Consider the following 23,399-nt stretch of genomic DNA (forward strand, 5'->3'; position numbering starts at 1 on the left):
CCACCCCCCCCACCCCCCCACCCACCCCCCCGCCCTCAGCAGCCATGTTCCTATTTCTTTCATCAAAGTTTTTCCTGTTGCAGAATTTCATTGTATGGACAGTTTTGGGCTCTATTCTTTTAAGTCATCTGTTTGCTTATCTTTATGCCAATCTTAATTATTGTGGCTTTATAATAAGTTTTGAAATCAGGTTGTGCCAGTCCTCCAGATTTTTTTCTAATCCTTCCCTTAGATTGTTTTTGCTGTCCTAGGTCCTTTGTGTTTATATATACATTTTAGAATCAACTTCTTAATTCTACCAAAACCTACTTGGATTTGAATTGGAGTAGAGAAGGCAATGGCACCCCACTCCAGTACTCTTGCCTGGAAAATCCCATGGACGGAGGAGCCTGGTAGGCTGTAGTCCATAGGGTCGCTAAGAGTCGGACACGACTGAGAGACTTCACTTTCACTTTTCACTTTCGTGCACTGGAGAAGGAAATGGCAACCCACTCCAGTGTTCTTGCCTGGAGAATCCCAGGGACGGGGGAGCCTGGTGGGCTGCTGTCTATGGGGTCGCACAGAGTCGGATTGAGAAAAATTAATATTTGTAACAATATTGAGTCTTCTAATTTGTACAGATTATATATCTCTCCATTTACTTAGGACCTTTTATTTTTTTTCAGTGACATTTCATATTTTTTAGGGTAGAGGACACACATGTCTTTTGTTAAATTTATTCATATTTTCTGTGTTTTGATGCTGTTGTAAATAGCTTATTGTTTACAATTTTATTTACTGTTCCAAGTGTATAGAAATGCAGTGATTTTTGTATATTAACCTTGTTTCTGAAAAAATTTACTCATTAGTTCTGATGGGCTTTTGGGGTAGAATTTTGGGGGTTTTTCTTACATATGCAGTCATGTCTTTCTTTTCCTTTATCACTAAACTATTTGTCATGCCCGTTGTATTGGTTGAGACTTCCAGAATATTGTGCGTGGATGTGGTGAGAGCAGACGTCTTTGCCTTGTTTCCAGTTTTAAAAGAAAAGCATTTACTCTTTGACTGTTAAGCATTATGTTAGCTGTGATCTTTCCCATATAGTGTCTTTGTCAGTTTGAGGAAATTTTTTTCTATTACCACTAATATTTTTTAAATATTTTTAATAGCTAGTAACTTGCCTCATAATAAAATGAAGTTGATCTATAAGCTTGTTTTCTGCTCTTGAAGGATCACAAAATCAGTGGATTCTAAGATGTCCCACTTTATATTCACTTTTTTTTCTCTTGGTGCTTAGACCAAGTTGCTTTGATACTACATTTGATAGTACATTTAAAATACATTGATGCTATATTTTGTAGCATTTTTTTATTCTTAAAATGATAATAATCATTATCTCTCACTAGATAGGATTTTTCAAAGTGGCAGTTAAGTATGCATATTGAATTGGATTTAGGTAGAGGTATAGATGAATAATGGGCTTCTCTGATAGCTCAGCTGGTAAAGAATCAGTCTGCAATGCAGGAGATCCTGGTTCGATTCCTGGGTCAGGAAGATCCACTGGAGAAGGGATAAGCTACCCCACTCCAGTATTCTGGCCTGGAGAATTCCATGGACTGTATATGGTTTCTTCCAAAGCACAGTGGTTTGAAAAAAGCCCCTATAGCCCATGGGGTTGCAAAGCATCGGACTCGACTGAACAACTTTAATAAATAAATAAATGAATAATATTGCCCTTAATTTGAATATATTAGGATTTTATATATATATATAAAATATATAATTATATATTAGGATTATATATATATATATATCTGAATTAACTAAAAAGAAAGAAAACTATGATGTCATAATCAGCAGCAGGTACAAATATCCTGTGGCAAGTAGGGAACATAGCAAATACGTGTGGGTTGAGGAAAGGGTGGAGAGGGGGCAGGTAGAGCCAGTTTGGTGGTGGTGCTGCTGGTTTAATCACTAAGTCATGTCCAACTTTTGTGACCCAATGGGCTCAGGCTCTCCAGGCTCCTCCATTTATAGGAGTTTCCAGGAAAGAATACTGGAATGGGTTGCCATTTCCTTCTCTAGGAGCCTAATTAGCTAATCCCAATAGAAAAGAGAAGTTAGATTGAATAGTATACAGAGATCAGATTTTGTAGGACCTGTTAGAATTGTATACTAAGGGCTGTATGAAATGGCTGAAGCATTTCAGTGAGCATGGTGCCATCTAGTTTGCATTTTGAAAAGAATATTCTGTCTGTTTTGCCCATAGTGGTTTGAAAAGAGGCCACCAACCACTCGGGAAGACCAGATTGAAAGCCTCTGTAGTAGTCCACACACACGATGATGGCTAGCTGGCTTAGGGTAGTGACGGTGAGGTGGAGAAAAGTTAATAGGTGGGGAGGAATAGTTGAAGAAATAAGTAAATTCTGAGTCCATACACCTTTTTGTATCTTTTAAAAATAAGCTTAAAAACACTTTACATTATCTTCTGTTTTTTTTTTCCTCCCACAGTATTGGTTTTGCATTTCTCCTTGATAATCATTGCCTATTGTTTATGCTGTTTACCACCAGTGGCTAATGGTTCTCTCTTCTTTTGCTGTTTAACCCCGATTGAGTAGTTGCTTAGATGTCTAATGAAATATTGATTCATATTTGAATTTTATATGTACAAAGGTTGAACATATAAAACATATATAAGGTATGAATGAAAAATTAAACATCTGTGATGTATCATCTCAAGAAGTTCTAACTTTTAGTTGTTAGAAATAATTCTGAAGTAATCCCAAATAATGATTCATAAGTTGAAAGGAGAGGGGGGTGGTTGATAATGACTAATAAGAATGGCAGTAATAAAACATCTAATGACCCTTAAAATGAAGAGAATTATGCATAATATAAAAACAGAGTGCTTTATGTAATGAGCTGTGTAAATATATGCTATTAGTGCTGTTGTTATTAGAGCTTCACTTTATAAATTAGTTTCTCTTATAATCAGTTCAGAAAAAAAGAATAGAAGGGAAAGAAAGTGAGGGGCTAGTAGTAAGAGTCAGTCTCAGAAAAGAAGAAAATTACCTTGTCAGAACTCCTGAAGCTGATTTTTTGAAGTTGGTAGAAGAAAAGAAGGAAGCTTGGTGGGTCAAATCTATTGCTCCTTGAACTCTCCCTCCCATATTATCATATACTTTTGAATGCATGTACAACTAGGGATTATTTGTATTTTTCTTAGATGTAAGTCTCTACCAGTGATTATTTGTTGGAAATAAATGGGTCAAAGTGATCTAGTATTTGAATATCTGTAAGTGACATTTTGGTCATTTCTCTGATTTTTTAAAAATATTATGATTCAAAACTTGAAAAATAATGTATAGTGTATACTTTTAAAATGATTTTTTAAAGATTTTTTTAGATGAAGCCACTTTAATAATTAGTAATATTTTATTTCTCAGTGTTTTTGTCAGAAACCTTCATATTTAACTCTTTATGTGGAATGTAGGACCTGTCTACAGTCATGAATATTTATCATCTATAATTTTTATTTTGAATATTTATTATTATTGTGAAAGAAAGTTTTAGTTAAGCCAAATCTTGTTTGCTTTTCATGGTTTTATGTGTCCCTAAAAGTCAAAATGCTTCCCTGTAAAATAGAACTTTTCTAGCTTTTATATTAATTTCTCATTTAAATGCTTTCTTCTGCAATCACCCTCTGTGCTTTTTCAGTCTTTTAACCTTCTTGAGGCTTTCAGTGACTAGGTCAGCGATCTCTCTTGGTAAATGTCACATTGCACTTGAAAGTACGTGGGTTATTTTCAAATAGCTTTTGATATTGGTTTCTAACATAATTCCACAGAGATAACAGAACAGACTTTGTATAATTGCAGTACCTTTAGACCATGAAATTTTTGCACCTTGTTTTATGTCCCTAGATATGTTCTGGTGTCTTCTGGTTTATCGTCAATGGGAACTTTTTTACCTTGCTATTGTATGAAAATTGTATATATCTTAATTATGTTGAATAGGTTCATACTGCTTTTCAGATCTATATACTTCTGCTTTCTAATTTCTTCTGTTAATTTTTGATAGTTTGATATTGAAATACCAATTAAAAATTTAATTTATCTACTTAAAAATAGTTGTAATATAGAGTAGAACTGTATGTGACTTTTTTCTGTATTTTCTAAGTCTCTGGTAAATGTGTTGTCATACTTTCATAATTCAAAAATATTTACAAAATTTACTTTCAAATCTTAGTATGGTACTCTTTCTAAGATTGTTATTCTAACTTATTTTATAAATTTTTCTGGTAATGAGAAATGTGGTTTCTTAATTTCACCTAACCTCATGAAGATTTTAGCAATGATACGGTCTTCCTGAAAGTTAGTTAAAAATTAAGGAAAAAATAGGGTCCTGTGGTTTAGAAATAATTTTTTAAATCCGAAAATAATTGTTCTTAGACATTTTATTAATAGCTGCTCTAAGTGGAAAACAAAGAGAATGAGGGAGGGGTTCATCAAAATGGTTTTAAGAATGACAATTTTGACCTGTTTCCTTCCTAGTTTCATGACTGTTAGTAAGCAAATTATACTTACTTTCTCTAGGTACCCACTCTCTTCCTTTGGAAGATGATAATGATGGGTATCTACTTCATATGGATTTAGTATTTTTACTGAGAAAAAAATGTAAAGCATATAGCATAATGTTTGGCACATAGAATATGCTCTAAATGTTGGTTATCCGTTTTCATCTTAAATTTCCTGATTCAATTCTGAAATAATGTATAAATTAATTCTAAATCACTTTTAAGAAAGTTGCTGACCCTGTAAGAAATATTTTTAAAGTTGGGAATGTTTGTCTATAGTAAGTCAAAATAAGTGGAAATGGTTTTAAATATCTATTATGTAAATGAGCTTATAAATTAGCTTTCCTCTTACTTGGGTATGAGTAGCTCAAGAAATATATGAAAAAGTTCTTTGACTCTTTAATTCTTTTTTCTATTAGGATAAAAAGTGAACTAAGCAGTCATTCTGTTTATTTCTAATGTCTACTTTTCTGAGGTAATATTTGACCTTAAATAGTCCAGCTAGTAGATTTTAGTATAGAGGTATTAGTTCCAATGCTTTGTACAGTTAAATACATCAGATTCAGCAGTTTAGTGTGGGTGTGGCAGAGGTTGGAAAGATTATAAAGTAACTTCTATTAATCAAAATATAATATATTTTAGAGAATAAAAATAGTTGCTCTGTCACTTGAGTTCATGAAGACTTAGATGATTTTTAATAATTAATAAGTTTTTTCTGCCAATGAGCATTAGATTACTGCTGACTTTTTAGTGTCATAGTACCTTGTGGTAGTTTCTCTACAGGGTTTAAAGGTGCATCCTAGGGTCTTTTTCCTGTCCTGCTCATAGAAAATAATCTTTACACATGCTATAAGGACAATACCTCTAGACATTCATACATGTCATTAATATGTTATAAGCGTCGGTCAGTTCCATTGTCTTCTTTTGTCAATCTTGATCGGAGCTTGCCGAGTTTAAGTCTATAAGCCTGCATGTGCCTGGCAACTGTTACCTAGTGACAGTTTCAGCTGCAGTGGCCATTGGCTGTGCTGTTGACTGGGGCAGGAGGACCGAGTCACCTTTCTGATGGTGAGTTCTTCTGCATCAGCTCAGGGTGAGGAGGAGGAGGAGCAGGGCTTCGGCTCAGGTGCAGGCAGTGAGAGATTGTGAAGAATATACTGACAGCATCTCGGTAACTGCATCACAGTAAATTGGACTTCTGAATCAAGCAGCCCAGCCTAGCAGCTGATAAAGAGTGAATGTAGGTGAGAAGCATTGTTTTATTCCTGTAACAAGAAAACTATTTTGTGATAAGTGAAACTAGGAATGTACAAGGAGGAATATCCTGTGGATATTATTATGAAAGAAGAAAGACTTCCCTGGATGACCTGATGGTGCACAAGAAAATAACTTTGAGAAGAATGCTTTCTATTAAGCTCCTGCATTGTTCCTGAAGGAAATGTTTTTATTTCTAATGCATGGTATTTCTTCAAAAGGTATGATAACAAAGACTGACAGGAGAGTCTCTGAAATGCCTGTACTTTAAAAAAGACTTTTGACAAATGCTAACCTGATATCAGAATGACCTTGGAAGCCTTTTGGATGGATTCTATCCTGCCAATCTTTCAGTATTTCAAACTCTAGGATTTAAACTCATCTCGATGCTTTAGAAGTATTTTAAAACAAGAACATCTTATAACCTACCTAATGGCCCCTGTACTAATTGAGCACTTGCTCAAAATAGAGTACAGAAATAGAAGAGACATTTTCTTAACATATGGCTGCTATAGAACTGCAAATATAACAGACAAGGTAATATTTTACTTTGAAAAGATTTAGTCGAAATAATGATTTAATGTATTAATCATTTAAAGAAAACAGAAAAGATACAGCAATATAGACTATAAAGCCTACTAGAAATACCTAAATAATAAATAATGGTAGCATTTCTAGTCAGAAGTTCAGAGCATATAGGAAAGTTTCTATTGTCTAAATTTTATATATATTTACATATATTTGTGAGAGAGAGATGTGGTTGCAAAGGTGAGAATTAACTTTGAGCTATATATTTTACGATCATGCTCCATTATAAGGAAGGTGGCGTATCAGATAATGAAGGTTATTTTCAGTTGTTGATGCTGAATTAATAGCAAAAATGATTTTGCTTTCCTTTTGAAAAGGAAAAGATATAAATTACAGTCCTGGTGGTAGCATCATTAACTGTAATGGACTAAAACTGTTTTCATCTGAATGCTTAAAAAATGCATGCAGAATTAAAACTTTCAGAAGTTTGTTTTTCTATTTTTTCAGTGTTGACCCATTGTGTATTATCTTCCTTATTGGAAGGATGCTTTTTTCTTCCTCTCATGAGAGTTATAGGGCAGTCTGGAGTCTGTTACCTCTCTTCTGCTCCTTTGTGCCCCAATAGAGATGAATCTTTTAGAATTAATCTTGTTGGAGAAGGGGATTCTTAGCTTTTGAGATAAAAGAGAGAGAAATGGATCATAAAGTTGACCCACCAGTATCAAACCCTGAACTGAACCTAAAGACACTATTTAGCCCAATGAACTTTTTCTTAGCTTTCCAACCAAATTTGTGATTTTAATTAAGTTCTAAAATTTGAATCCATTTCTCCTGACAGATGAAACAGGAAGCCTGAGACTATTTAGGACTTTTTTTTTCTTCCTCGTTCTTCCTAGTTGATCCCTAAGAAACTACCTTTCTGAAGAGAACTAATGGCCCACAGGAGCTTTTCTTTCCTTGGCAATTGCTTTTTTCCTTTTACAGATTTAATTTTTCATAGTGCAAGATATCATTAAGAAGTTCATTTTCTCTAGAAGTGCCTTGTGTCTGCAAAAAGTTGTTTGAAAGCATCGGAGGAAGCTAATTGGTGACCTGTTTTTCACCTCCTTTCTAGCTTATTCCTCTTCCTCCCCCCCCAAAGCTGAGGTGTGTTACTGCTGCACCGAGGCTGATGAAGAGACTTGAGTACTCCCCGGGATGCTCAGCTGTGACAGAAGCACTGCCACTGTCTGCCGAAGCGGACGCTGAGACACTCCTGGGCAGAGTTTAGCAGATGCTAGGCAGGGCACCTGCTTGCTGTAGCTAGGGCTGCAGGTCCTGTTAATTCCAAGCCATGAATAATTCCAGGTGGACTGAATGGAGGATCCTGAACACGAGCAGTGGCATTTTGAATGTGTCTGAACGTCACTCCTGCCCACTTGGATTTGGCCACTACAGTGCGGTGGATGTATGCATCTTCGAGACAATTGTCATTGTCTTGCTGACATTTCTCATCATTGCTGGGAATTTAACGGTCATCTTTGTTTTTCACTGTGCTCCACTTTTACACCACTATACGACCAGCTATTTCATTCAAACAATGGCATATGCTGATCTTTTTGTTGGAGTTAGCTGCTTGGTTCCTACTCTCTCACTTCTCCACTACTCCACAGGTATCCACGAGTCACTGACTTGCCAGGTTTTTGGATATATCATCTCAGTACTGAAAAGTGTTTCTATGGCATGTCTTGCTTGCATCAGTGTGGATCGCTATCTTGCCATCACCAAGCCTCTGTCCTACAATCAACTGGTCACCCCATGTCGCCTGAGAATTTGCATTATTTTAATCTGGATCTACTCTTGCCTAATTTTCTTGCCTTCCTTTTTTGGCTGGGGGAAACCTGGTTACCACGGTGACGTTTTTGAATGGTGTGCCACCTCTTGGCTCACCAGTGCCTATTTTACCGGCTTTATTGTTTGTTTACTTTATGCCCCTGCTGCCTTGGTTGTCTGCTTCACTTACTTCCACATTTTCAAAATTTGCCGGCAGCACACCAAAGAGATAAATGACCGGAGGGCCCGATTCCCGAGCCATGAAGCGGCTGCCTCCGGAGACGCCGGGCATAGCCCTGATCGTCGCTACGCCATGGTTTTGTTCCGGATAACCAGTGTGTTTTACATGCTGTGGCTCCCTTATATCATCTACTTTCTTCTAGAAAGCTCCCGGGTCTTGGACAATCCAACACTGTCCTTCCTAACCACCTGGCTGGCTATAAGTAATAGTTTTTGTAACTGTGTTATATACAGCCTCTCCAACAGTGTTTTCCGGCTAGGCCTCCGAAGACTGTCTGAGACAATGTGTACATCTTGTATGTGTGTCAAGGATAAGGAAGCACGAGACCCCAAACCTAGGAAACGGGCTAATTCCTGCTCCATTTGAAGAAAACTCCACAGTAAATCACATGTAATCTGACAGTAGTTTTGGATTGTATCCTTGCTTCATCTGGAAATTTGCCACTAGAGAAATATTTACTTGAATAGTTGACTATGAGAGGAAGGGACTAAACGTTTCTTTTTTTTTTTTCTTTTTCCTGGAAAAAAAAAAAAAACCTAAATATATATAGAGGGTAATCTCATGAGATAATTGTGGTGTGTGAGTATAAATATGCAGTACTAGGAAAAGTGAAGCTCTGAGGATGGAAAAGTACCTCAGATCTTCCACAGGGCATGAGCGAAGCCCCTGGCATTCTGTCTCTCTCTCTCTTTCTGACTGGACTCTCTCCTCTGTCTCTGCCTCTCATTCTCTTTCTCTCTGTCTCTCTCACTCTCTTCTGTGTTTGTGGAATTACTTACATAAATTGCCCTTTATAGAAAAATGCTACATATTTTATATGTGGTAAAGTATAACCTTTTGCATCAAAGTGTACTTCTAAACTCACTAATCTGCAGTCCCTAAAAGGTCCCTCCATGGAGGATGCATAGCAAGCATTATATTTTATTACCTGCCACACAACCCTTTTGCTTGTGTTTTTATATCCGTAGCACAAATTTCTGCAGTGAAGAAACAGTTTTTTCGTTTGTTTGTTTCTTCTGGGTAAATGTATGCTCCCTCCGCCTTTCTAACAGCCTGCTATTATTTTTCCTCCATTTTTCTTTATCTGCATCCTTTGGTACCTTAAGCCAGAAGTGTCTTAGCTAATGAAAGAATCTATTATATAAAAGTCATAATGTTGAATGGCTTATTTCTTCTAAAAAAGTATTCTATATATTGTTTAAGATATTGTGTTAAGTATTTTTTAATGGGTTTGGGAAACATTTTTATTTAGTTGCTTTTGAAATAATACATGTGCCCAAAGTGGTGTCCTTTCTCGGGGGGCCTATAATTAAGCTTTGTTTTTCTTTAAGATAATTCACAATGCAAATGCAGAGGACTCACTCAGAAGTGGGATATTGCTTTTAAAGCTACTTGGTGTGTTCCACCTTTTTTTTTAAAGAGTAAAATATTAGCCTTTTTATGTTAGGTCTGCAAAGCTTACTGTTGTGGTCCACTAATATTTGTATGATAATGCATTTGCACATACTATATTTTTTACAACAAAGAACATGTAAATTACATTATGTGATCTGTGCCTAATGTCTTCTTAGCACACTATATAGATCACTGTTGCTTAAATCGTCAACATTGGACACAAATATATAAAAATGTCTTTTAATAGAAAAATACTTTTGTTAGTTGTTAATTAGGTGTTTCTATTAGACCAAGCTTTATTCCTAGAGATGCTGAGAATAAAGTATACTTAATTATCAAATAACAGGTAAGAACTGTCAATATTTTCTTTTGTAATGATCTATTTTCCCATTCAGAGATTAAATTAACTTAATTTTTTGTGTGCTATATGGAGTTGTGTAATAAATTGTCAGGGGTTTAGATGTAGCAAAATGTCATTTGAGAAATTAATAGTGAAGCAGGTGTAAGTGCTAAAACATCTAAATCTTACTTTTTTTTTTTACCTTAAGTTTCCTGTCAGATATTTTAAAATTTATATCAAACTACTGAGTATTCTCAGCATTTTTGATTATTTTATGAAATGCATATAGTGAAATGTGCCTATGACTCTTCAAATTGGAAGCCAACAATGTTTGCACACTGGTGGTTTGACTTAAGAGGTCCTTTAGTAAAAGAAATGTCATTGTTTTATTGAGGTTGTTCTGAACCCCTGTATATTTTTAAACATGTAAGAAAGGTTTAAAATAAAGAATAAAACAGTATTCTACATATTGAAAATCAGACTTTGCTTCAGTTGCTTCAGTTTAATAAAACATTTAGAATAAGAGGTTACTGTTGGGAAATCAAAAATTTATTTCACATTTTTGTGGTTTGGGTTGTTTACATTGATTCTCATTCCGTTTGCCAGTGACATCTTGGATAAGTTGAAATGTGCCTTTGAGTTCAGACCAGTTTAAGGAAAATAAAGTTTGAGGAAACATAATACTAACTTTCAAGTTGAGTGATATAAATAGAACCTTCAACATTGTGCGTGTTATTTGGGAATCAGATGTTGATTCCTTTAGTTTGGTATGTAAGTATAGTTAGAAAAGACTTCATACATCCTTTGTAATGAAAACCTGAGGCTGTGTTTATGGCATTTTTTCTTTTTTGCTTTTCCTCACGCTAGTTAATAATTATATGCCAGGCACAGTGAAGTTTTACGTATGTGATAACTTTTAATTCTCACTGCAACCCTTGGAGATAGCTACTGTTTTTATCCCCATACTAAAGATGGGAAAGCCAAAGAAAAGCGATTTATCCAAGGTTCAGTGGTCAGTGGTAGAGGTTCGTCCACACTCACATAACCATTTTGCTACCCTGCCTTTTCCCCCCACAGCCTTCAAACTTTGTACCTCTGTCTTTACCTTTTCCCTGCAAAGCTTGTTTGAGTTTTTTATTTTTTTCCCCTCACCTAAATCTTTGCTTCAGTTCTTTCCTTGTGATATCTTTTTCCTTGATCTTAAAACTCTCTTTTATTAAAATAGCAATCTGATAAGCCCACACTTAGTGCTTTAGTCTTTAATCAAACTGAAACCCTGGCGCATGACAGTCCCTTGATAGTCCTTTTGTTCATTCCTGTTAAGTTTTCATTGCATATCTTTTCCAAGTCTCTATAAATTTTTTAGTGATTTTTTTGAAGACAAAGGGTGGAGAAGGAAAGCTTTGTTATAGGCTGAAAGGAAAGCCTCTAGAAGGCAAGTCCTTCGTTTAGATTCTTCACTTATTTTAAAGTTTTGTGGGCAATGCCAGGATAAGCCACTTAACTTCCTTTTGACTTAATATGTGTTTTGTTATAAGATAATATTTATTTTGAAACTATTCTGCCTTTTTAAGGTGAATATGTTTTAAGAATGGAAAGCATAACCATCATTCTTACCACTATACTGTATTCTGTGGTAATTATCCAATTTGGTTATAGATGGCAGCCAAACAATAATGCTGTAGTCTATTTCTAAATGTTCTGTTACCTGTGGAGTTGTTTCTAAAGTTATATAATGTCATAAGGCTTTGTAACCTATGAGTTTGTGAAGCCTGGACTGAAACCCTAGCCCTCATAAGCTGTTTAGCCCTAGGTAAGATACTAAATGTTCCAAGTCTTCAGTTTTCTCATCTGGATCAGAAAGATCCAGAGACTTGTACCTTCCTAGTAGGCTGGATTTAAAGATTAAATGAGATAAAGTGTTCGAATTGTGGTAGCTGCTGTTTTATTGTCTTTGTGGCTGCCATATTTATTGCTATCACAAGTTAAAGATTACTGATTCTGATAAGGAAGTTGTATTTTATAACACTTTAGAGTTATATAAAATGACATTTTTTTTTTTTTTTTTGCCAAATCTGTTAAACTTGAATTTGGCCTAAACCCAGGCTTCCCTCATAGCTCAGGTGGTAAAGAATCTGCCTGCAGTGCAGGAGACCTGGGTTTGATTCCTGGGTTGGGAAGATCCCCTGGAGAAGGAAATGGCAACCCACTCCAGTTTTCTTGCCTGAAGAATCCCATGGACAGAGGAACCTGGCTGCTTCAGTCGATGGGGTCACAAGAGTCGGACATGACTTAGCGACTAAACCACCAGATTTTTTTAAATGTAGAAAGCTTCCTTAATTTCTGAAAGCTCTTTTCCCAGAAATAGTTGTTCATGAAGACATCATTGGAGATGAAAGGTATCCAGCAAGCAGACGATGAAACGAGACAGGATGACTCTGAGATTAACCTACATCCCTGGTGGCTTAGCTGGTAAAGAATCTGCCTACAATGCGGGAGATCTGAGTTTGATCCCTGGGTTGGAAAGATCTCCTGGAGAAGGAAATGGCAACCTGCTGCAGTATTCTTGCCTGGAGAATTACACTGACAGGGAGCCTGGTGGGCTACAGTCCATAGGGTTGCAAAAGAGTTGGACACGACTGAGCGACTAACACTTTATTGAATATAGTAAATACAAAAATTATATTAGTTATATATTTAAAACAACATCCTTAAACATTTTTCTTTCATCAGATTGGCAGTAGTAGGAAAGCATTGTTGAGTACCTTGCCATTTGTCTTTGCATTTTAGTTTTCCTTGTGTACTAACTTGGAATTTAAGGTATTTTGTCATAAACGTATTACCTGGAAGAAACAAAGATTATAAGTAGAGTTGCTCTCTTTATATCATTTATTATATAAAATTAGAAATGAAGTTGTTGCCTTAAATGACTTTCCTCTGTCTCTCCCTACCCTCCAGGGTAATCATTAGATGTGAAAACGATATAAATGTGTGATAAGCAGAGGAAATTAAGATGTGGGGAATTTGCTTGTGTAATGTGCTGAGCATAGCATCCTTCTGTCCAGGAAGGACCGTCACAGTGCACAGGAGCCTTTGTTACTGAGTTGATGCTCTGTTCTGATGTGTAGGGTCCAACAGTTGCTCCTTTCCCTGAGTAAAACTTTAAGATTAGGAAGGATGTGTAGAAAGTTGTAAATCAACAACCAAGTGTGTGGACATTGAGGAAAAATGATTTGAAGAGAAAAAATAATCCTCCTTTCAGTGTTTCTTATAAACGTAAGTTTTTTTTTTTCACTTATTAATAGTAAATTTATTAATATTGTCCATTAGTAATAGGTCAGAGGAGAAAAGCAACATAATTGTTCCTGCAGATGCTATAAAATTATTCAACAAAATTTAATATCTATTCCTCAGGAAAGTCTTCTTAGAAAATAAGCAAGGGAGGAAATTTCCTTAACACTTCAATGAATAACAAAATCTAGAGGCAGCAGTTTTATCCAGTGCTAGTTTTGCTCTATAATTTAAAATATTTTACCTTTATTTAATAGTGTAACAATTCTTTAAAAATATTAAAACTGATGTGATTAGGTTTTCCTTCTTTATTAATACTGTTTAAAAATTTTTATAGTGAACCTTTACTTCTTTTATAATTGGAAAAATTGTCTTGTTAAGTGTGCTGTTTAAAAACTATTTTGATGTTTCACAGTAGATTTGTTGATTTTACAGGTAACATTAGCAAATTTTGTATCAATACAATTTTCATTTAAAGAGTTTATGTAGTTTCTGACTTGTATAATATTTGTTATTACATGTAAAATTTTCAGAGACATTTGATGCCTTTCTTTGATATTAGATGTTCTTTATATAATTTTGCTTCAGCATAATCATTTTTAAGTGTTATTTGCTGAATCTAAAATGTATCTCTGTTACCTACCACATTTTTTTAATGCACCATTTTTAAAAAATGCACCATTAATACATTTTAAAATGCATTTTTCACATCTTTAAATAACAGAAGGATGACCTTGCATTAGGGAAGTGGAGTCCAGCTTATGTGTTAGCTACCTATTTCACAGATAGGCAAGATTCTGTTTTTTAGCACCCCCATCCCCAAAGATCATATCTGTAACTTTTTAATGATAATTTTTATTTTATTTTCACATACGATTCCCTATTATGGTGAAGAAAATCAGAGTAATAAATTCAGCTGGAGATGGTTATGTCTGATGGGTGTTTAAGGCATATATGATATCAATATCTTCACTGTCATAAATGGGGTCAAATTAATTTTGGAGATTGTAAAATTTCAAAATATGCAGGTGATAAGTATCAAGAAGCAACATAAAGTATAGAGATAGAATTTATTGGATGGAATTTTTTCCTTAAATTCTGAAATTTCCCCAAATGCTCCTTTATGCAAAATAAATCACGTTTCTCTTTGAGTTTAGAAATCTGACTCCAATTTTATTTTATGTTTTCTACTTAAGCAAGTGGAAATGATGTTGATGCTGGTTAAAACTACTCAAATATACTCTATAAATTCAAAGTGATGACATTGTTTTCAGTGGAAGGCCCACACATTAAAAAAAATCAAGGACAAAGTTATATAGTCTGTTCTTTAAAATTTAAAATGTGTCTTTGAATGCAGTGCAGACTGTAGCAAGAAATGACCTGTGCATTTGTCTGAGGTTATGCCTGACAGGAGCAAGTGTTCATGCATATACTCTGTGTAACATACAGTTTTAAAACATTTACTTATATTCCTAATAAAGTCTGAAGTTTAAAATAGGTATTTTTAGAGTATACATTTTATAATAATAAATAGCTTCTTCACAATTATTTCATTAACTCCTCCACAGGTTTTGTAATTAAAAATGGTATTTGTAAAATTGGTACTATAAATGATAGGTTTTACCAAGGTTAAAAGATAATTTGTGAACAATAGGTTAAAGAAATCATAAAGTTCTTGTTTTAATATTTTAACAAATTGTATTTGGATTTTTCTTGTGATTATTTTGGCAAGAAAAAGTTTCAAAATTTTGTCTTTAGAATTCCTTGCCAATTGCAAATTATAATTTCTTATTTGTAAGAAAACAACTTCTGTGGTTAACTTCTTGCACTCCAAGATCTCAAAAGATTACTGGATTTTTAGGTATATTTACTTGGAGATAACTGTGGAAAAGTACATTTTGAAGATTTATGTTTAGAATATATTATTATTAAATGGGTCTTGTAATGGCTTCTGTTATTTCAGTCATCAGCATGACTTATCAGCTCTATCTTCTCAGTTTCTATATGTGATTTAATACTTAAAATTGAACAAAAAATTTAAATTTATTAGAGGGCTATACCTTGATATACATTTATAGATTTTGAAGTCCAGAACATTTTGTGGTAGCATTTATTTATGGGACAAGATAAAAAGGTGTGTGCATGTGGATATATGTGTATTTGTTATAATGCTTAAAAATCATGTTCAACTCTTTTGCAACCCCATGGACTGTAGCCCACCAGACTCCTCTGTCCATGGGAATCCCAGGTGAGAATACTGGAGTGGGTTGCCATTACCTTCTCCAGGGGATCTTCCTGATCCAGGGATCAAAACCCATGTCTCCTGCATTGGAAGGCAGATTCTTTACCACTGAGCCACCAGGGAAGCACCTGTTACAGGCTGAGAAAAAATCCCTCTGCTTTCAATTTGCAGTCATTGCAGAGTGTTTACTTTTGCTATAGTTAAAGGTACACATATTTTTTAAATAGAAAACTTATTAGGATTTGAGGTAACATTCTTTGTTGAGATTACCAGTGATGTCTTAGTTTGGGAATGTTAATATGGGATATATTCAAATGATTCTGTGTGCATAGAGGAGATTGGAGACAAGTACTTGCCTCTCCTGTCATATGTGTTAAGAAATTAAGTTTTGAGAAAGCTTAAAATGCTTTTGAACATGTATAATGCCATTGGCATTATGAATTAAATGTATTCTAAAAGCTCCTGTGAGTAAACCCTATCTCATTTTACATGTAGAAATCTGAGATAAGATTTTTAAGTGACCCTCACAAGATCACGTAGCCAGACAAAGATAGTACTGACCGTATACCTTGTGCAGCAACGTTTTTGCCTGTGATAAAGTTCTTGAATAATGTATTTATGGATGGCTGGTCGTTAAGGGATCTGACCCTTTTTCATTGAGTAGAAAATGAGGACTGACTTAGTTAATACAGGAAAAATTCCATATGAAGTTTTAATTGTATATTGAAGGTGGGATTTTGAGGTCATGGAAAATTTTAATGAGATGTATTCTCAGCACTGCTAATTTCTTAAAGAAATTTCTTATCCATAGAGGGTCATAAAATTTACCTATCTTTTTAAAAAACACAACAGTTTAAAAACATCTGCTGAACCCACTCCAGTGTTCTTGCCTGGAGAATCCCAGGGATGGGGGAGCCTGGTGGGCTGCCCTCTATGGGGTCACACAGAGTCGGACACGACTGAAGTGACTTAGCAGCAGCAGCAGCAGCAGTTATATATTTAAAAACTATAACCTTAATGATGATGATGTTGTTCAGTCACCAGATCATGTCCAACTTTTTGTGACTCCATGGACTGCAGTACATCAGGCTTCCCTGTACTTCATTATCTCCTGGAGTTTGTTCAAACTCACATCCATTGAGTTGATCATGCCATCCATCCATCTTGTCCTCTGTTGCCCCCTTCTCCTTAATGATGAAGAATTGTCAAAAACACTAGTACATATATATATATATATATATCCGCTTTTGAAAAGTAAACATGTCATAGCTGTTCACTTTATGTTCTAAATATTCTTTATAATGGATTTGCAGTGTTGTTGAAGTCATAATAGGATGTTTTTTTCTGAACCTACTGATAGAAAAGGTCTTGACATTTCTGGCTACCGTGCTTTATGAAGTGCTTTGTTGTGTATAGTCTAAAAAATTGTACTCAGGGAATCAGAGAGAGCAGTCTGAATTAGTGATATTTTTACATAAAACCCTGTTAATGTATAATTCAGTTTTCTTTCAGTGAAATAATGTGGTTATAGAAAAATTAAAGGAACTCTAATTAGGCTAACACAGGATTGCCTTATAAATGTCCTTAGATGAACTGTTTCCTTAGTTTCTAGTGTATGCATCAACTGAATATAACTTAATTTTACTGAATTGTTTGAAAAGTTTGTTGTTTTAAACATTTAAGGTTTTTGTGAAAATTTTGATCATTTAACTTATGGTACCCATTAAAAAGATTTTCAAGATGAGTCATTGCAAAATTCAAATTATTGAAATCTGAATTAGCTGGTTATGTTTGCATTTTTGTATCAATAAATCAGGACAATAAATATTTGTTTATGTTTTATGTGACATACATTGTGGTTCTGCAGATACTCCTGGATGCTTTTAAGTCCAGAGAGTAATTTATTGAATTGTGGGAAGCAGGCTAAGGGGCAGACTATCTAATTTCTCGAATTTGAGGGAGAGATTGCAAAACAATTTTAGGAAAAATGGAATAGACTGAAGAATTAGAGAACTTGATGCATTTAAAAGATGGCAGTTTAGTTGCTAAGTTATGTCCAACTCTTGAAACCCCATGAACTGTAGCCTGCCAGGCTGTCAGTCCATTGAATTCTCCAGGCAAGGATACTGGAGTGGGTTGCCAATTTTAAAGATGAATTGACCTAAATATATAGCTATGTGTTTGGATGCTTTAGTCTCAGAGGATACCTTGGGATATTTGAAAATTTATTAAAGTGAAAGGGAAGGAAATGTTCAGTGTTCAGCATAGTACAAAAGTGTCCTTGAGTTTAATTAGGTCTCATTTGTTTATTTTTGTTTTTGTTTCCATTATTCTGGGAGACAAAGTGAATAGTACCTTGCTGCGATTTATATCAGAGAGTGTTCTGCCTATGTTTTCCTCTAAAAGTTTTTTAATGTCCAGTCTCACATTTAGGTCTTTAATCCATTTTGAGCTTATTTTTGTGTCAGGTGTTAAAGAATGATCTAATTTCACTTATTTACATGTAGCTGTCCAGTTTTGCCAGCACCATTTGTTGAAGAGGCTGTCTTTCCAACATTTGTCATGGATTAGTTGACCATAGGTACATGGGTTTATTTCTGGATTTTCTGTCCTGTTCCATTGATCTATATTTCTATTTTTCTGCCAGTTATCATACTGTTTTCATGATTGTAGCTTTGTAGTACAATCTGAAGTTGGGGAGTCTTGATTTCTCCAGCTCCGTTTTTCATTCCCAGGATTGCTTTGGCTATTTGGGGTGCTCTGTGTTTCCATAAAAATGGTAAAACTTTTCTTCTAGTTCTGTGAAAAATGCCATTGGTAATTTGATAGGAATTACATTGACTCTGTAGATTGCTTTGAGGAGTATAGCCATTTTCACAATATTAATTCTTCAGATCCAAGAACATAATGTATGTATCCATCTGTTTGTGTCATCTTTGATTTCTTTTCATCAGTGTCTTGTAGTTTTCTGCATGCAGATCTTTTGTCTCCTAAGATAAGTTTATTCCTAGGTATTTTACTCTTTTTGTTGCAATGGTGAATGGGATTGTTTCCTTAATTTTTCTTTTGGATTTTTTGTTGCTAGTGTATAGGAATACAAGGGATTTCTGTATATTAATTTTATATCCTGCCGCTTTACAGATTTCATTGATTAACTCTGGTGATTTTCTGGTGGTATCTTTAAGGTTTTCTATGTATAGTATCAAGTTGTCTGCAAACAGCGTTTTATTTCCTCTTTTCCAATCTGGATTTCTTTTTCTTCTCTGATTGCCCTGCTGGGACTTCCAAAACTATGTTGAATAATAGTCTGCCTCTTCTAATTCTCATTGCTTCAACATAGCTAATTCCCCTTTTTCATCCTCAGTCAGAATTCATTTTAGTTTTTATTTTTGATCTTTAAACAAGTATTATTCCTTAAGGAAATATGTGTGTGTTAGTTTCTCAGTTGTGTCCGACTCTGTGTGACCCCATAGGGTATAGCCCACCAGGCTCTTCCTTCTGTCCATGGGATTTTCTAGGCAAGAATACTGGAATGGGTTGCCATTTCTTTCTCCAGGGGATCTTCCTTACACAGGGATCAAACCTGGGTCTCCTGGATTGCGGGCAAACTATGTCTGAGCCAGCAGGAAATATAAGGAGTATTTAAAAGGATATAAAAGAGAGTAAATCACCCATAATTCTATATAATATTAACACATAGATATAAAAACTCATTTGTTTCCCCCGCCCCTGTCATTTTCTACCATGGACCAGGATTTTTTCTATGTAAAGGGTTTTTAATGTAGTTATTTATATCTTAAGCAGTTTTCTATGTTATTGCATACTTTTTATGAACATTTTATAAATAAACTTTAGTATTATTTTGTTTGAATTTTTAAGAAAGAGAAATACTTAGTATTATTAAAATGATTATTTATACATGGTAACAATTTTCTAAAAGAAGAGAGCCGGTTTACCTTCACGCTAACAACTGTCAGCCTACCTTTAGGCTTCCCTGGTGGTTCAAATAGTAATGAATCTACCTGCTTCACCACAGACTTCCAGCAGCAATTCTACATTAACCAGTAAATTAAGAGAATTGATTTTCACTTTATCTCCTCTGAGCCCCTGAAAGAGGTTGCTTTGTTAAATGTGTTTTTTGTGGTATTTATCTTCCATACACTGAAAAACAACACTAAAACCCTTAAAACTGGGATGGGTCTGCTGAGCCTCATTTAAACTATGGTACTCAAATTCTTTCCTTCCTTCCTTTCTTTCTTTCCTTCTTTCTTTTTTTTTTTTTTTTGGTGGAAAGCATGTTGTGTGTGTCACACAGCCACCTATATTAGAGTTTGAGAAAGACTTAGAACATTTTCCCTCTTGTATTCTTCTGCCTCTGTTATAGCTGTGGGGGAGGATCTTTTCTCAAGCAGACACCTTGGAGGCCTGTGTCTTTGAGGGTGGACCTTAAGACATAAGCTGTTAATGGTTGAGAACCCCGGGCCTGGTTTTGATACTTCGGATTTTTCTAACCTTCAGAACCATATTCCCACAGTGGTGACTGGAGCTGTGGTAAGCAAGTGAGAGGCTTTACCAGTCTGGAGCTGTGACACCTGGTATAAATGTCTAAGGAGCCAGGGAATGCTTGTAAGTCCAGCTTTTCTCCCCATTCTTTTACACTGCCTTGGTTCCTCAGAGCGCTTTGTACATGGTGGCTCCTCAGTTCTTTGTTGAGCTGAACGTAAAGGGCTCTCTAGTACGTCATTTATTTGTTGAGTTGAATTGAATAATTTGGCTTAACTGTATTTTGAAGTCTTATCACTTTTCTCCTCAACTCAGTTAAGGGTGCAGTGGGACTGAAGATTACTTCAAAGTCCTTTCCCTCTGCCTTTCTAGTAGAGTATACATGAAGCAGCTATGGAAAAGAGTATTTAGAAGAAATGAAAGATTATTTAAGTTTTATTTAATATAGCTATCTGCCTAATTGAATTCTTCCTTCCAAAACCCACATTAAGTGGACATTTAGGCTTCAAACATGTGTTTTAAAGGAGGGTAAATGGTCTTTGGGGTAGCTTTGAATTTTAGATAATTTTTTTATTTGTATGCAACTTGAATGAATGTCTTCCTGATTTCTTTTCCTTGTGATTATATGGAAAAAATTAAAATTTCTATTTTACCCAAGAACTTTGTATATATGTTAGTAGAACCATTGTGCCTGTCTCCAGTCGTCTTTTAGTTTTGAGCTGTTCCTTGTAAAATATGGTTTTAGAGCTCGTCACCAGCTTTGCCATGAATGTGCTGTAATATATTCTTCTTTAAATGGATAAATATAATTTTCTATATGTGATATGACCAGTAACAGAGGAGAATTGTGCTGTTATTTACTCTTGGTTTGTATACAGTATGCTTTTTATTTAGCACAGAAGTAAATTAGGAATCTTTGATAGTTATATCTTACCATTTAATATATGGGTTTATATTAATTATATAATATATATTAATTTAATTATATATTATATTAATATATGGATTTATTTTCAATAAACCCTGAAGTCTTTTTCATACCTACTTAATTATAAGTTCCTTCTTCCTACATGTATAGTAGCTTGTGTTATTTTTTTCCCCTCCCTCTTTTTAAAAATTTTATTTATTTTTTAGTTGAAGGTATCTCATGGACAGAGTAGCCTGGTGGGCTACATCCCATGGGGTTGCAAAGAGTTGGACACACCTGAGCAAGTAAAACACACAATTGCTTTACAGAATTTTGTTGGTTTCTGCCAACATGAATATGGATTAGCCATAGGTATGCATATGTTGTGTTGTTTCTTAAAAACATAGTCCTAGACCATCTTATCTCACTTAATTTCATTTTGTTAGAATCAGCTCAGTTGTTCAAGCCTTTTTGATACTTCACTGTATCTTCCAATACATTCATTAAGCTTTTGCCATCTGCATATGTGATAAGCATCTTTAATGTGTAAATCAATGTTTAGTAATCAAAGAGTCTCAAACTGTCTTTATCATTGATCCTGAGATCATCCTCAGGCTTGGTGTTCTGTTGGAAGAACTCATAAGATTTAGTAAATTGTACTCATGGTTAAGGTTTATTAGCAAAAGGATATAAAGCAAAATGAGCAAAGGAACTCAGACAGAAGGTTATAAGAGTCCTCTCCCAGTGGAGTCACATAGTATGCACTTAATTCCTCCAGTGAGTTGTGACAACATGTGCAAAATGTTGTCTATTAATGAAACTAATTAAAGACTCAACTCTCAGGGATGTTACCCAGGACTGGTCATGTAGGCATTCTTTCCTTGCACCTACCAAAGTTCCAGACTCCCACAGAAAAACATATTTAACTTAAACCATATTATTTGTACACACAGTCTAGGCATAATGAGTTCTTTATCATTTAGGGGAAGTTTTATATGATTGTAGGGAACTGTTTATCTGCCATGTTCCTAGAAGCTAGCCAAAGGACAACCTTACAAGGAGGCTGTTCAAAGGGTAAGTAGTCTTAGGCTAGCTATATTAACTTTTTTTACACATTATGTTATGTTGATATTTACTTATATAAATGTCATACACATACATATATACATATAGTATAAATGTTTTAGGATAGCGATAGAGTACAGTTTCCTACAGTATACACCAAGGGAGGCATTCAGTTCTTTTTATGCTCATAGAAGTAACTGAATATAGGCCTCTTCGATTAGGTTAGACCTTTTTTTAAAAAATTTTTTATAGCAGTAGACCTTTTATTTGAAATACACCTTTCCTTACTACTTATTTTCATTTCTTCTAAACAACAGTTTAGTGATGTAGTATTTTGATAAGAATTTGCCTCTCCTTTCTCTTCCTGATTACTAATTGCAATATACTTACTAATTTTGTAGTTTCCAGTCTTCCAATTGGGGCTAAATTACAAAGATGCTCTACAGTTTTTAAAACCTAGTTTTCCTGTAATTTTAATCATTATGTTAACCTTTTTTATGATTAAGTAAGATTGAGAAAAGAATTAACAATAACAACAACAACAAAAATCACATTTTGGAAAAAAACAACTAGATCTTTATAATTAAATTTCATTAATTATAATGTCTCAATTTGATCCAGAAAGATACTATTTTAGAACATTGGAGCATGTATTGAAATGCAGAAACCTTTTTTCACCATTTGAGAAGTGCTTAATTTGATATAATACAGATAGATATTTTGGACTTGTTAGAAGATAAGATGTTATTTTCTAAACTTATGTGTTGAACTACAAATTCAGGAAAAAAGTGTTTTAAGTCCTTCTGCTTATCTGTTTAGCAAATCAAAGTATAATTTAATACTTTCTATTTTAAATAGAAATTTAAATTATTAATTATTTGATAGCATTTGCTAAAAGAAAATTTACCATTTGTATTCCATAACTACATTTAAAATGTAGAAAGATTTTAATACAAATATCTTTACTGTTTGGAATATATTTTGCAGGGGGATTTTTAAGAATGCATTTTGGTGCAGGTTTTTACAAAGATGGAATGACCTTTGGGATTTTTAAGTGAACTTCTGCTAAGTCACTTCAGTCGTGTCCGACTCTGTGCGACCCCATAGACGGCAGCCCACCAGGCTCCCCCGTCCCTGGGATTCTCCAGGCAAGAACACTGGAGTGGGTTGCCATTTCCTTCTCCAATGCATGAAAGTGAAAAGTGAAAGTGAAGTCTCTCAGTCGTGTCCGACTCTTCACGACCCCATGGACTGCAGCCTACCAGG

General features: G+C 34.7%; 2 protein-coding genes across 3 annotated transcripts in view; both read left to right on the plus strand.

The window, feature by feature from the left end:
- Window positions 1–23,399, plus strand: part of RABGAP1L (RAB GTPase activating protein 1-like) — a 680,557-nt gene that overhangs the window by 188,062 nt on the left and 469,096 nt on the right. The window lies entirely within an intron of this gene.
- Window positions 1,799–10,601, plus strand: GPR52 (G protein-coupled receptor 52). The gene has a single exon (XM_010850094.1). The coding sequence runs from the start codon at window positions 7,671–7,673 to the stop codon at window positions 8,754–8,756; it is 1,086 nt and encodes a 361-aa protein (XP_010848396.1). The 5' UTR covers window positions 1,799–7,670; the 3' UTR covers window positions 8,757–10,601.

This window comes from Bison bison, unplaced genomic scaffold (assembly GCF_000754665.1).
Source record: "Bison bison bison isolate TAMUID 2011002044 unplaced genomic scaffold, Bison_UMD1.0 scf7180017864289, whole genome shotgun sequence".
Taxonomy (NCBI): Eukaryota; Metazoa; Chordata; class Mammalia; order Artiodactyla; family Bovidae; genus Bison; species Bison bison.

What these genes read in the sequence shown, in the direction of transcription:
- GPR52 (XM_010850094.1), top strand. Translation starts at nt 7,671, where the DNA reads ATGAATAATTCCAGGTGGACTGAATGGAGGATCCTGAACACGAGCAGT.